General features: G+C 43.7%; 1 protein-coding gene across 7 annotated transcripts in view; it reads left to right on the top strand.

The window, feature by feature from the left end:
• Positions 1 to 126: 126 nt before the first annotated feature.
• Positions 127 to 12,608, top strand: part of XPO1 (exportin 1) — a 39,553-nt gene continuing 27,071 nt past the window's right edge. The window contains exons 1-4 of one of the 7 annotated variants that reach the window (XM_083494182.1): positions 738 to 2,250; positions 5,826 to 5,957; positions 9,194 to 9,295; positions 10,373 to 10,436. Coding sequence is in view for 4 of the 7 variants with exons in the window: in XM_083494179.1 (XP_083350305.1) it covers positions 5,832 to 5,957; positions 9,194 to 9,295 (228 nt within the window). In the remaining 3 variants the exon portion in view is untranslated. Of the gene's footprint in view, positions 2,251 to 2,700; positions 2,820 to 3,020; positions 5,209 to 5,825; positions 5,958 to 9,193; positions 9,296 to 10,153; positions 10,217 to 10,372; positions 10,437 to 12,608 lie in introns of those variants that run through there. The other 6 variants (XM_083494183.1, XM_083494179.1, XM_083494178.1 and 3 more) reach the window with 6 other exon arrangements.

Raw genomic sequence — 12,608 nt, 5'->3', positions numbered from 1 at the left:
GAGCCGAGCCGTACAAGGGCCTACCTCAAGTGCGCGCGCGCGAGACGTCATTTGACGCGGCCGCCCAATCAAAAGGCGGCTGCTGCTGCTGCGGCTAAAAGCATATTAAGCCCGCGAGAATGGCTATTTGAAGGCACGGAGCAGGAGGAGGTGGGCGGGAAGGGCTGACATTTCAAGAAAGACAGCCCCCCCCCCGCGTCCAATCATGGAAGCGGCCCAGGAGCTGCTTTGTCCCGCCCACGCTGCGCGCGCCCGCTCACTCTGGCACGCTCTCTCCCTCCTTCCACGCCCCCTCCCCACCGCTACTGTCACCGCCACCCACACGGCCTTTCTTCACGTTTCCTCCCAGCCAACCTCTGCGGGAGAGTTTTTAAAAAGGGGGCGTGGCCTGTCGGAAAAGCCCGCGCGCTCTCTTCATGAGTAAGCGGAGGGCGGGGCGCGGTTTGGGTGGGGGGGAAGGAGTGAGGAGAAAGACGGACGTGCCGGCCAGCCAATGAGACGCCGCGCTGCCTTTTCCGCCCGCGTCCCGCGCAATGTGGTGCGTGTGTGTGTGCCTGTGTGTCTCTGGCGTTGGGTTTTCTTCCACTCTCCCTCCTCTCTCTCTCTTGCCCACCCCACTCCTCTTCCGTCACCCGCTCGGAGCCAATGGGGCGGCGAGGCGGTTTGGGGCGGAGGCTCCGCGCACACGCCCCGCCCCGCCCCTCCCGCGCGCTCCGAGGCGCCATGGGCTGAAAACTAAACCGAGATGGAATCTCCCAGTCTGAACCGGTTTGAGCCGGTTCCGAGTCTGTGGCACTAGAGGAGGAGGAGGCGGAGGAGGGGGACGAGCGGAAGGAGAAGAAGCGCCGCCGCCGCCGCCGAAAGAGGGGGAGAAGGGAGAAAAGAAAAAAAGGGGGGAGCGGGGGTCAAAAAAAAAGAGAGGCAGAAGAAGCCGCCGCCGCGCTTGGTCCCCTTTTGCCGCCTTTTGCCGTGTGTGTGGAGAGAGAAGGAAGGGGGGGCGCTGAGGAGCGAGCTGCGTGAGGAGAAGGGGGCGCGCGCGTGTTTCCGCGAGTGCGTGTGAAAGGCGGGCGAGGGGTTCATTAAGCGCAGGAGTGGAGCGGCTGAGGAAGGGGTGGGTGGGTTTCGGGGCCGGGGAGGGGGCTAAGCCAAGGGGGATGAGCGGACCTCCGTGAGGGGACTTGGCCGACTCGCTCCACGCTCACTGGAGTTTCCTTGAGGACACCCCCCCCCAAAAAAGAATAATAATTCTGTGTGGGGCTCTTTTTTTACCCTCATAACGGGGTGGTTCGCTGAGGCGAACACCTCCTTTTGGTCCATCGTCTGCCTCCCATCTCCCCTCGTTTTCGGGGGACGAGGTGTTGTGTTTGTCTTGTAGGCCCCAACCGAAGGGGTTGGCCCATCTCCCTTCCAAGCAGCGTGGCTGCCTCACCTGCGCTGGAGGCTTCTTGAAACCGCTTTTTTTAAAAACAGAGAGAGAGAGAAATATATATACATACATATATCTATATATATTTATAGTTTTGCCGTGTGTTTCTGTATATATACGCGAGCGTGAGAGAGTATAGCGTCCCCATACAACTGAATCTCGAGGAAAGGGCGGGAGAGGCAGGAAAAAGGGGGAGGAGAGAGAGAGAGGGCCCAGGAGTTGCCCCTTCCCCTCTTGTTAGACGAAGCAACCCTCTCTTGTCTTATTGCCCCTTTTGTATTATTCTTTCCCCCTCTCTTTTTGTCGTGGGGTGGGGAGCAGGAAGGGGGGTGTTGGAGGTGTGTGCATGTGTTTGAATGGGTGGCAAAGCCCTGATCCTCCATGTGGGTGTGTTAGCAACTTTGCTGAGTTTGGGAGGCAGAAAGTGACTTTTTGAGTGTGTGCGTTGGGTGGGTGTGTTTTCTTTCCCAGGCTCCCCCCTCCCTTCCTAGTAATTCACCCATTCTGCCCCCGACCCCCTTCTTTTTGGTAGTAAGTCCAGTGGGGCTTCTTTTGTTGTTGTGGTGGTTGTTGGGGGCCGAGGGCGGGTGGGCTTGGAAGAAGCAGACTTTTCGGGGGCGCATGTAAAAATAGACGCTTTGTTTCCCCAGTGTGTGTGTGTTGTTTGCAGAGGGGGAGTTGAAAAGGAAGGAAGGCTGGACAGGTCTTTTCACCCCACTCCTCCTCCTCCTACTTCTTGGCTTTGCTTGGATTTTTTTTATTTTATTTTTTTATTGTTGCTCTCCGCTCCCTCTCTACGAGAAGTAGCTGTGATACTCAATTAGGTAAGTGAGAGTTCATCTGTGAAACTTGTGCATGATGGTACACCAGTGGGAGATTGGATTGGGAAAGGTGGGGAGGGAGCACTGGAGAAGAAAGTAGGGAGTGGATACAATCCCAGGGGGGGGTGAAGTTTTATGGCGGGGCGGGGGAGAACTTCATGCATTTTAGGATGCAGCATTTGGACAAGCGGAAAGTATGAAAATAGCAATGGTGTGAAACCCTGGAAGTGATGTTGCGTGCTATAATCTCAAGGCCTAAACGTTATGTTGATGAACTCATTGTTTTCCTAGGAGAAAGCAGTGATGGGGAGGAGGATGGATGTGTTTTAGAAAACAAAGTCCGGGGCCTCTTCCTTGGGGTAGGGGGTGTAAGATGTGGGCATGGCTAAGCGTGGAGAGGTGTGCTGTGAAGCCTCATGGAAAAGGGGGGAGGAAAGGGGGTGTGTATGCAAACCAAGGCCACGAGCCTTGGAAAGAGAAACCTCTGTTTGGGGTTGGCCTTCGTTTGGATCCCGCCTTGATCTAAATAAAGCGTGGGAGCTGTTGGAAGGACGAGAAACGAAGGCCTTGAAGTAATTGGATGGGGAAGGAGAGCCCGAAAGGTCCCAGCAAGCCAAAGCCATCCCTGGAGGATGAAGCAAAGCAGCAAGTGTGGGGTTGGGAAACTGGAGCTTGGGTGGGCAAAACGCAAGGCGGGCAGGAGGAGGGAGGCGGCCTGGCGGGAGATTAGAGGTAGGGCCTCCTCCTTTCGGTGGGGGAAGTATATTTGGGGGTGCTGGAGAGCGGGTGGAGAAATTAAGGAGCATAATCTGAATTATTGGGAGTGGAAGTTTCCAGAAATATATTTGTGCCTCTCTCGCTGTGCAGCACTAGTGAAACGTCCGTCTGGATCACGTGGGGGCCCTGTATAGAAAGCAGGGATAGAGGAGGGAGGGGCTGCAGTGGCCCAGCTGCTCTTTACGGCTGTCGGGGAGGAAAGGCAACAAAAATCTCTTTAAAGCTTCGCGTGCCCGGAGCTAGTGACCCTTGTTAGATATTTCGGGCGGTTTGGGGTTGTTGTTCTTTTAAGTGCAGATCGTAAGCGTTAGCTGTGTGTCGCTAGTAGTAGCAGCGTGAATGTTGCATGTGCTGCAGTGTGTCTGCTGTTTGGCGAAGGGCGGCAGCCGAGGCCTTTCCAGTGGGTGGGTGTGTAACTGCCGTCTTCGGATGTACCCCATGTGCTGCATCTGTTTACGTTACGTATCTATTACTGGTTTCAGCGAGCCTCCTCTAATTCACGTTTTTCTGTAATCGGAAGTTAATGCCTTGTTTCGAGGAAACGTTAGCGAAGCATTTATAGGGGGAGGGGCAGACTGCAGTCCAAAGTTTCGTATTCTGCAGCCTCCTGTAGGTTTCTGGTTGTGTGCAGATTGGTTTAACTTTCCTGAAAATGTACGGGCTTTCTGATGTGGGCATACTTAGAACTTTGGAGAGCTTACTTTCGGTAACGCTTGTCTGATAGCTGTTTTGTAATCAGTTAGTGGCAGTAAGTACCTCAGTGAATACTGCTTTGAACGTCAACAGGATTGATACATTGTGAGCTCTGTAATTGGCCATTTGTTTTCTCAATGTGGTAGTTTTTCTGATAAAACTCAACAAAAGTGTGCATTTAAAAAGTGGCAGTAAAGTTGCTAACGAACTTGGAGGAATTGAGTGCAAAGGGAGGAACCAATTTTCACAATCTAGGTAAGGTTAATGATATGGAACAAATCACATAGGTATACAGCAAAAGCTAGCCCTTTGAAAACCTTTCTTTATTGACAGCATGTGTTCCAAATGGTGTTCCTTGGGCAGATGGTTAGATAGGGTTCACATGTAATATAATAGCTTATTTGGATAGAAATTATGTGATGTTTCTAGTATTCTATATCTTAAACTTATTTGCATTCCAGTGACTTTCAGTCTAGATTCATTAATGTATTTATTGAACTTACTGCTCATATACGTGAACTTGATGCATTCTAGCCTTTCCCACCCATTACTGTACTTTAAAATGACCTATCTGATCTAAAGAGATTACAAGTGGCAAAGTGCTCTTGTCTTTCTGCATTTGCAAGACTTATAAGACCTAACATGCAGTTTTGTGTGTTTTAGTTGGAGGTGGAAGATGCATGAAAACTGTTTCTGAGCTGTTGTGTGTAACTGTCTAGTCAGGAACAGTAGATGCAGCAATAAAGGGTGTGTGGCCAAGCATAGAAGAGGTGTGGTAATTTGATACTTGGAGCTAGGGAACTTAAGGAAAGTACTACCAAATATGGGGGGTAGCCTTAGTTTTTGTTTTAAATAGTAATATTGTGAGAAATTGAACACTTAAATTGTTATGTAGTAAGTAGCAATAGCATTGTAGATGTAAACCATAACTGCTGTGCTTGTATCTAATTAAATATAGTGTGTTCTTCAGAAAAGAAATTTGTTTCTTTGCTTGTCACAGTTATGGTTATGATGGTTAATGCAGCCCAGACCAATGCAAATGTAATCCCAATGAGTTCAATGCACTTTTTTTCTAAGTGTGTGATGAGTAGCCTTAGTTTGCCATTTATTCCAGTTCACCAGGCTGTCTTCAGCAACAGTTGTTGTCCATTAACTATTTAGCTATGATTTTATTCTGCTCAACTGGTTAATGCTGATCTTGTGCTCTAAGTCCCACTGTCAAAACTTGTATATGTATTTCTGTAAGAATTTAATCCTTTAGGACACTTAGGCTGCTGTCCTTATTACAGTCATGTGGGAGTAAACCTTGATGCGGCTGACTTCTGAGTAGATATGTTTAGGGATGCACTGTGTTTTTGGTAAAGTTTCCTGGGTGTGATGTTAAGCTTTCTGAGTGGGACACCATATTAATGTTACTGTATAGCAGGATTAGCACCACTTTTTCAGCTGTGATCAAATTTTATGCATGCCTGCTGTCTACTTCTCTGGATGGTAGGTTGAGAAGACTGTTATGGGGTAATAGCAAATCTTGTTGCCTTTAACAGCTGTTCACTCAGTGATATGTTCTGGTAGACTTAGTTGTTTGTTCAACATAAATAATTTCATGTGTTAATGATCTTATTGGGTCAGTAAGTTAGCATTCTCCCCTGCCTCCCCGACCCTTTAAAAATCTGTCAGTGCTTTAGCATTTCTTGTTTCTTTTGACCATTTCTCTTACACTTTACATTATTAATTTATTGTGGCTCAGGGAGAACCGGAATCGGATGCCACTCTTTTCACATTTTAAAGATGCACACATTTTTGTAAAATACTTCAGCATTTGATGTAATGAACACATATTGTGACTCATTAACTCCTGGTTTAAGCACTGGCATAATTTTATTTTGAAGTTAACCAGGCATAAGTTTATTTATGTGTAGTATTACAAAATTTAGTATGACAATTATGGTTGGCTTACACTGAAGAAAAAGTTCAACATTTGAATATGTTACCAGTAGTAAATGATGGGAGCTGAAGTGGTCTTAAAGGCAGCTGGGAAGAACTTTGAATTTCTATTATATTAAACATAAGTAAATTCTGTAACTTGATTTCTTTCTTTAAATTTGCAGTAATCTATGCCAGCAATTATGACAATGTTAGCAGACCATGCAGCACGGCAGCTGCTGGATTTCAACCAGAAATTGGATATAAATCTGTTGGATAATGTGGTGAACTGCCTGTATCATGGAGAAGGAGCCCAGGTACAGTATATGTTTGAGAACTAGAAACCTGCAGTTTATTATGTCTAAAGTATATCTGTACAGGAAAAAATAGCTGGTTCTTTTGAAGACTTATCATATGCTAGTAAAACTTGACTAGCAGTCAAGCTGCATCTGAAGAGAATAAGCCAGCAGGAATGCTACAGTTATGTTGAAAAATACCTTGATGGCTTCTTGTCTTGTTTTTCATGCCAGTAACAGAAAGATGGAATGTGACTGAATTTACTATTGTTTGTTTCTTTAAATTTTTTAGAGATAAGTATTCTGGTCCAGTTTTCTGTCCCATTTATTCATAGGACTTTTAAGTGCAAGGCAGATTGCTGTCTCCTTTGCCTATAGTATGTCTGTGTCTCTTAAGTAGTTTAAATGTTTATTATGTGACCTCTTCCAAATTCTGTTCAGAATTATAAATTCTGTGTAATCTGCTTTTATACTTCTAAAGTGCTTAGAAGCATATTTTGACATCAAACTTAAAAAGAGCCACTGAAATCAGACTGGGCAGTCAGTCCAAGTCCTCTGATAGGGCAGTAAGCATCCCATTCTGCTGCCTAGACAGAAACTTGTCAGACCTTCTGTATATACCCCAATCTGCAGCCATAAACACACTGGTTTCTGCTTGAGGTACCCTTATTACCTTCATGTTGTTCCTCATCCCTCCATATCTCTGAACAGTTGCCTTCCCAGATGCCTTCCCATAATTCCTAGTCAGCATAGCCAGTGGTCCAGGATGATGGGAGTTGTAGTCCATCAATATCTGAAGGCTGGTCTAATACAGGCATCCCCAAACTCTGCCTACCAGCTGTTTTGGGACAAAAACTCCCATCATCTCTAGCTAACAGAACCAGTGGTCAGGGATGATGGGAATTGTAGTCCCAAAACATCTGGAAGGCCGAGTTTGGAGGTACCTGGTCTAATCCATTGCTTTTTCTCCACTACTCATGTTTGCAGCCTAAGTTGTTGAACTGAGCTGAATAGTCCAGCTGGACTAGTTTTTATGTAGTATGGCACACTTACAGGTCAGAATGATTTGGCCAGATACAAATTCCCCTCCTGGACTTGTGGCAGAGTTGCGGCGTATTTAGTGGCATCAGTGAAGCAGAATTGCAGAAGAACATAAAAGGGGTTCTGTTTTAAATTGGCAAGCACTTAAAGCTTGAAGGTTCCACAATCTATTGTTTGGGGAAGATGTGCACTATAGAAGCATTTCTCTGAATCAGTATTTGCTTTCCTCTCTACTTGAGGCATTCACCATGGTGAGTGGGAAGGTATGAATTAAACACTAGAACTTCAGACCCTGAGTAGTTCTACCAGGCAACTGAAAGGTATACAATAGATTGGGATTCAGAGCACCAGGAACCTTTTTCTCTTAAGATGGTTCTTGGCAGCTGATTCTGAAGTTGATATTCAAGTTGGTGGTTTGCAATACCCCTTCACCCCACCCCAAATACACACACACTCTCAAGTTCCATGCCTTGCATCTTTGACAGCAGCTTGCTGTAGGGTGTCTTGCATAGTTGCATCATGCCTTGGAAAGTAGTGATCAGATTTCTAGAATTGAGTGTCTGTGTTCCAGTCTAATTTTAGGGTGTTTCTTGCTTTCTAGTGGATCTCTGAACAAGTGTAGTGATTCGTGGAAAAGTTTGTGGTCCCAATTCAGATCATCCAGGGTACTAGTGGAAGCCATCTCAAGGACTCCTATTAGGAGAACTGGGTTTTCCCCAACCTCTTCTCTCCTGTCTGCCCCATATATCTCCCAAATCTGCTCTGGGGGTTAGGGAAAACCCCCCCCAACAGTGTGGTTGGGGAGGAGAGCAGAGATGGTTCCAACTGTCAAGAAGTACCACTGTTTGCCTTTTCTACCTGTCATAGGTGTTATAAAGTTTATGTCTTGAAATTCAGATGATCTTAGTCCTACATTAGTTTGGAGTAAATTTTTGTGTGCTTGTTCTCTGTTAAATAAAAATGTACCATCAACGTTAGTTTTTATTTGCTATCAGTGGTTGAGAAACAACTATGAAACGTTTTTTCTTTTTGATCCTTAAAAGCTGTTTTGAAATGAGTAGAAATAAAGATTATACCTTGGACTTTCAAAAGCATATTTAGTAGTATTGGCAGATTCCTTACTGTAGATCAATATTCTATCCTAGCTAGAGAATTTTCCATAAAGACACACAATTGCCTAAAATTTCCCCACCATGAAAAGTGCATTTAATTACTTAACCAGTAATTCCCAAGCACTGTGCCAGGGTGTGCTAGTGTACTGTGAGAGCACAGTGATTGTCCTACGTGAAAGAAATGTAATCATTGAAGCCTCTTGTTCTCTCAAAGTACCATCTGCAGAGCAGGCTGCCTACTGTGTGCCCTATAAGATACACTGCTCTGGCCTTGCCACCTCCTGGTCAATCTCTGTTGGGGACAGGGCATTTGCTTTAAATATCTGTTTCAGATATGACTGGATTATCTAGACAATTCTGAAGCAAAAAACCCAGTAACAGTACCTGTGTTCAGGGAAGGCTGCTGGTGATGTTTGCTTGAGTTGCTGCTTTGGGCATATCTCTTTTCATTTAAGAAGCACAGCCTGGTTAGTGGCCTGCAGAGAAATGTGGGTAGTGAAGTGATTTCTGGTACTGCAATGAATTATTATTATTATTATTATTATTATATTTTATTTTATTTTATTACCCCTCCCATCTCACTGGGTTCCCTCAGCCACTCTGGGTGGCTTCCAACAAAATATAAAAATACGAGATATTAAACATAAACTTTCCTATACAGGGGTGTCTTCAGATGTCTTCTAAAAGTTGTGTACAGTCACACCTCGGGTTGAATATGCTTCGTGTTGAGCGCATTCGAGTTGCGCTCCGGGCAACCCGGAAGTAACAGAGCGTGTTAATTCTGGGTTTTGCTGCATGTGCAGATGCTCAAAATGACATCATGCGCAGAAGCGCCGTCGCTAGTTACGTTTGCTTCGGGATGCGAACGGGGCTCCGGAACGGATCCCATTCGCATCCTGAGGTACCACTGTAGGCTTTTTTATCTCCTTGACATCTGATGGGAGGGTGTTCACAGGGTGGGTGCCACTGCTGAGAAGTGTGCATCTAATTTTTAAAGCTGAAAAAAGTTTGCCTCAGCTATCCAAAATTTGGGAAGTAATGCTGTAAAACCATGTGCGATAAGCTGTTTTGAAAGCTGTTAACTCATTGTGTCCGCTTTTCTAGCAAAGGATGGCACAGGAGGTCTTGACTCACTTAAAGGAGCACCCTGATGCATGGACAAGAGTTGATACTATTTTGGAATTCTCTCAGAATATGAACACCAAAGTAAGTATAGGATATCCAATTGATCTTGACCTTTCTTCCACTCAGGCTTTGAGGAAGGTATCTCAATTTTTAGATTTAGCATTTGTTTAACTTTTTTATTGCTTCTTCAATCCTTTAGTCTGATCCATGAGGTTGTCAGTTACTTTTTCTTATAAAAGGCTTGAAAAATTATAAGTCACTTGGGAATTGTATAAAAACTCTTGTTGAATTATGAACAGATTTGAGTGTTATAAAATCTTATAGCCGTATCATGTCTTTAGATAATGTGTTTGGCTTTCATTTCTGTTAATGAGAGCCATGTGCACTTAACTGAGGGCAAAATACATCCCTCAATATTTTTTTGAAAGACTGGTATTGTCCTGCGCAGTTTAAAGCAGGCTAGGCACCCCAGACACTTCAGTTGAATACAATCTGTAGTTGCTTGCAGTACAGTTAATCAAACCATACCATCAGGATAGTCTGGCTAAAGTAGACATTCTTCAGCCTACTGCAATTATGTTTTTGCTTCAGAAACTTTAAAGGTTTAAATATGAGTTGCCAAACATGTGAAAGTGGTTGTCATATAGTTGGAGAAACTTGTGCATGGCCACATTCATTGAACACACAAAATTTGCCATAACTTGTGTTGAGATAGAAAACAGCCATGCTGATTAGTTCCTTCAGAATTCGGATGGCACTTAGGAAAGTCTTAACTTTTTTGGGAAGAAAAAGGCTTTGTAAATTTTAGGGCAAAGTTAAGAACTTCCTCAAAGTACTAAATTTAAGTAACCATGTTTGCCTGTTTGCTTGCCTGGTAAACTTTGCTTTTTATACTCACAGACATTACTAATGTTAAAGTTGATTTTATCAACAGTATTTTTTAAAACTCAAATTTGTCTTGTGAAAAATGAGATGATTAGAGGAACAGAAAGAAAGCAACAGGTAAAGAATTCTTCAATTTACATAAATTGCAAATGATTTGGTGCTAAATTTATGCACTATGACATTTGGCTTTTATGCAGTCATTTTTTTTCTTAAAGCTGTTAACACTACCTGATATTAATCATAATGTTCCATTATGTTGATTGCTTGTAATAGGAAGAAAAGGGGTGTCTTCCTGTGCAACTGACACAGCTAGGCTTTGACGGCAGGCCTCCACAAGGTCTACCCTTTTGATTCCCTTTAACTGAATTCTGTTCATCAATTGCTTTTTTTCCTTGTTTTGGTTTCTTGGGTGGTGGGGTGGGTATGGGTTTTGTACATAGAATAAGTGTCCCATTAAAAATTTCTGCCACAGGGATCATTGTATTAAAATATTTTCCTTAATCTGTAATTTCTGTCCCATCTTTTGCCTACATAAATAAAATTTTGAGGCTTAAAATATAACAAAAATGGGAGGGGGAAAACTATATAAAACCTTGGATTGTTTTGTACGCATATTTTTGTAGGTAGTCCTGACAACTTCTTTTTGCAAGATATTTGCTACAGGAATGTAACACCTATTAATTTTGGAGAGAGAAAAATAGCTGTAATATATGTTGGCTGCTGTCATAACAATAAGAAGAGAAAACAAACTGGTCATAATGCAACTTGATTATTTTCCCTCCCTACTATACTAGGTCTGCATTGCATGTTATATGCACACATGTGTTGGTGCATGTGCATGCATGCTACTCATGGAAGAGAGATGTCTCATGTTACATGGAAGCATAGAAAAAAAGATGCAAGAGTCACTGCATCTATCACTTTTTACATGTAGCCTGTAAATTAGTTCTTAGTGTGTTTGTGTGGTTACCAGTAGTTTGCTAGGGGAGGAATTAAGTGTATGAGCGTTGCATGAATAAGGTTCTAGGTCAGTCTCTGGTATCTCCAGCTAACAGGATCCTGGAAAGACCCTTTGCTTGGGTCCTGTGAGAGCCATTGCCAGCCACTAGACCATACTGGGTTGGGCTGGTTTAGGTTTGATTTGGTAAAATACGTTGTATATTCATTGTGATTATTCTTAAATCTCATTGCTTTGTTAGTAAAGTGGGAATAGAATCAGAAGATGCTTCAACGTGAAGATGAGACAGGGAAAATTACAGTTGAAACTGTTGGTGAATGTGTTGACAGACTAGCCAAAATTTCACATGCTCATAATCTTATGTCATCTCATCTCTTCTACCAAATAGCCTTCTGAACCAGGCAGAATGGAGGAATGTATACCTGCCATTCATCGTCTCTAGGGCTTGCCGCAGGGTGGGAATGTGGTAGTTCTGAACTATAGTAACACCCTTTCTGGCCTTCCATTTGACATACCTACTTGTGGCATTTAGAAACTCATTTGTTGGCAGGTTTAGGGATTTCAGGATCATTTGCTTCACTGATGGGCATCCTCTATATGTTAAAGATAGATACTTTGAGCAAGATTAGTCCCAGAGAGAATTGGGATGCGCATTAGGCAAGGGGGATATTTGCACAGATTGTGTATCACTGAGCAACTTTAAAGGGAGTTATTACAGGTGAAATCCTGCCCATAGGGAGTCACCCCATTGCACAGATGTGGTGCATACACTGCAGTGACTGCTGATGAACAGCTTGGGAACCTATTCAGAGCTGCTTCATGAATGCCATCACTTTTCAGTAGAAATGTTTGTTCACTTGAGATTTAGGCCACAATACAAAGAAGTTATGTGCATCGGTGGGTGGGGGGGAGAAGAGAACCTCAAGCATTGCCAAAGCTTTGCTTGCTGCTTCTCTGGCACCAGTTCCTACTGCTGAGGAGGCAACCTGCAATTCAGTTTTACAAACTTAGCTGTGTACTTCAGCAATGCGACCTGCTGAAAAACAACAAGCAAATATTCAGCTGCAGGTGTTCTTTCCCACCTTTTGCATATAACTTCCTTGACTTGCATCTTCAGATTGAAATGTTTCACCGGCTTCTACAATGGAAGATCATTAACTAGGCTAGAAATATCACAGATACATAACTAAATTTACTCCTTTTATGAAGATGTGGAATTCTAAAATATATAAAATACTAATACCGTAGAAGAGAGTGGGAAGTTAAAATGTAAACAACCATCAACCAACTGGAGAGTACAATGTAGTTTGGGACAGTCTACATTGTGCTACTTATTTAAAATGAGGCTTACATGATCCCTTTGGCTGAAATTCTAATTACCCTACTTTGTATAGACACTAACAGACTTGAAGAACTTTTATTCTCAGCCAAATCTTCACCAGCCATCAACATTAAAACATAGATTTGCCTTTCAGGTATTGCCTCCTGTCTCCTCAGTGTTGGTTTCTGATTAAAGGGAAAGCGGCATCTCTTTGACCCCTTTTCCTCCTC

Source organism: Podarcis liolepis (assembly GCF_965112155.1).
Source record: "Podarcis liolepis genome assembly, chromosome: 3".
Taxonomy (NCBI): Eukaryota; Metazoa; Chordata; class Lepidosauria; order Squamata; family Lacertidae; genus Podarcis; species Podarcis liolepis.
Note: the sequence above shows the minus strand (reverse complement) of the source record. Positions and strands in the feature narration are given on the sequence as shown.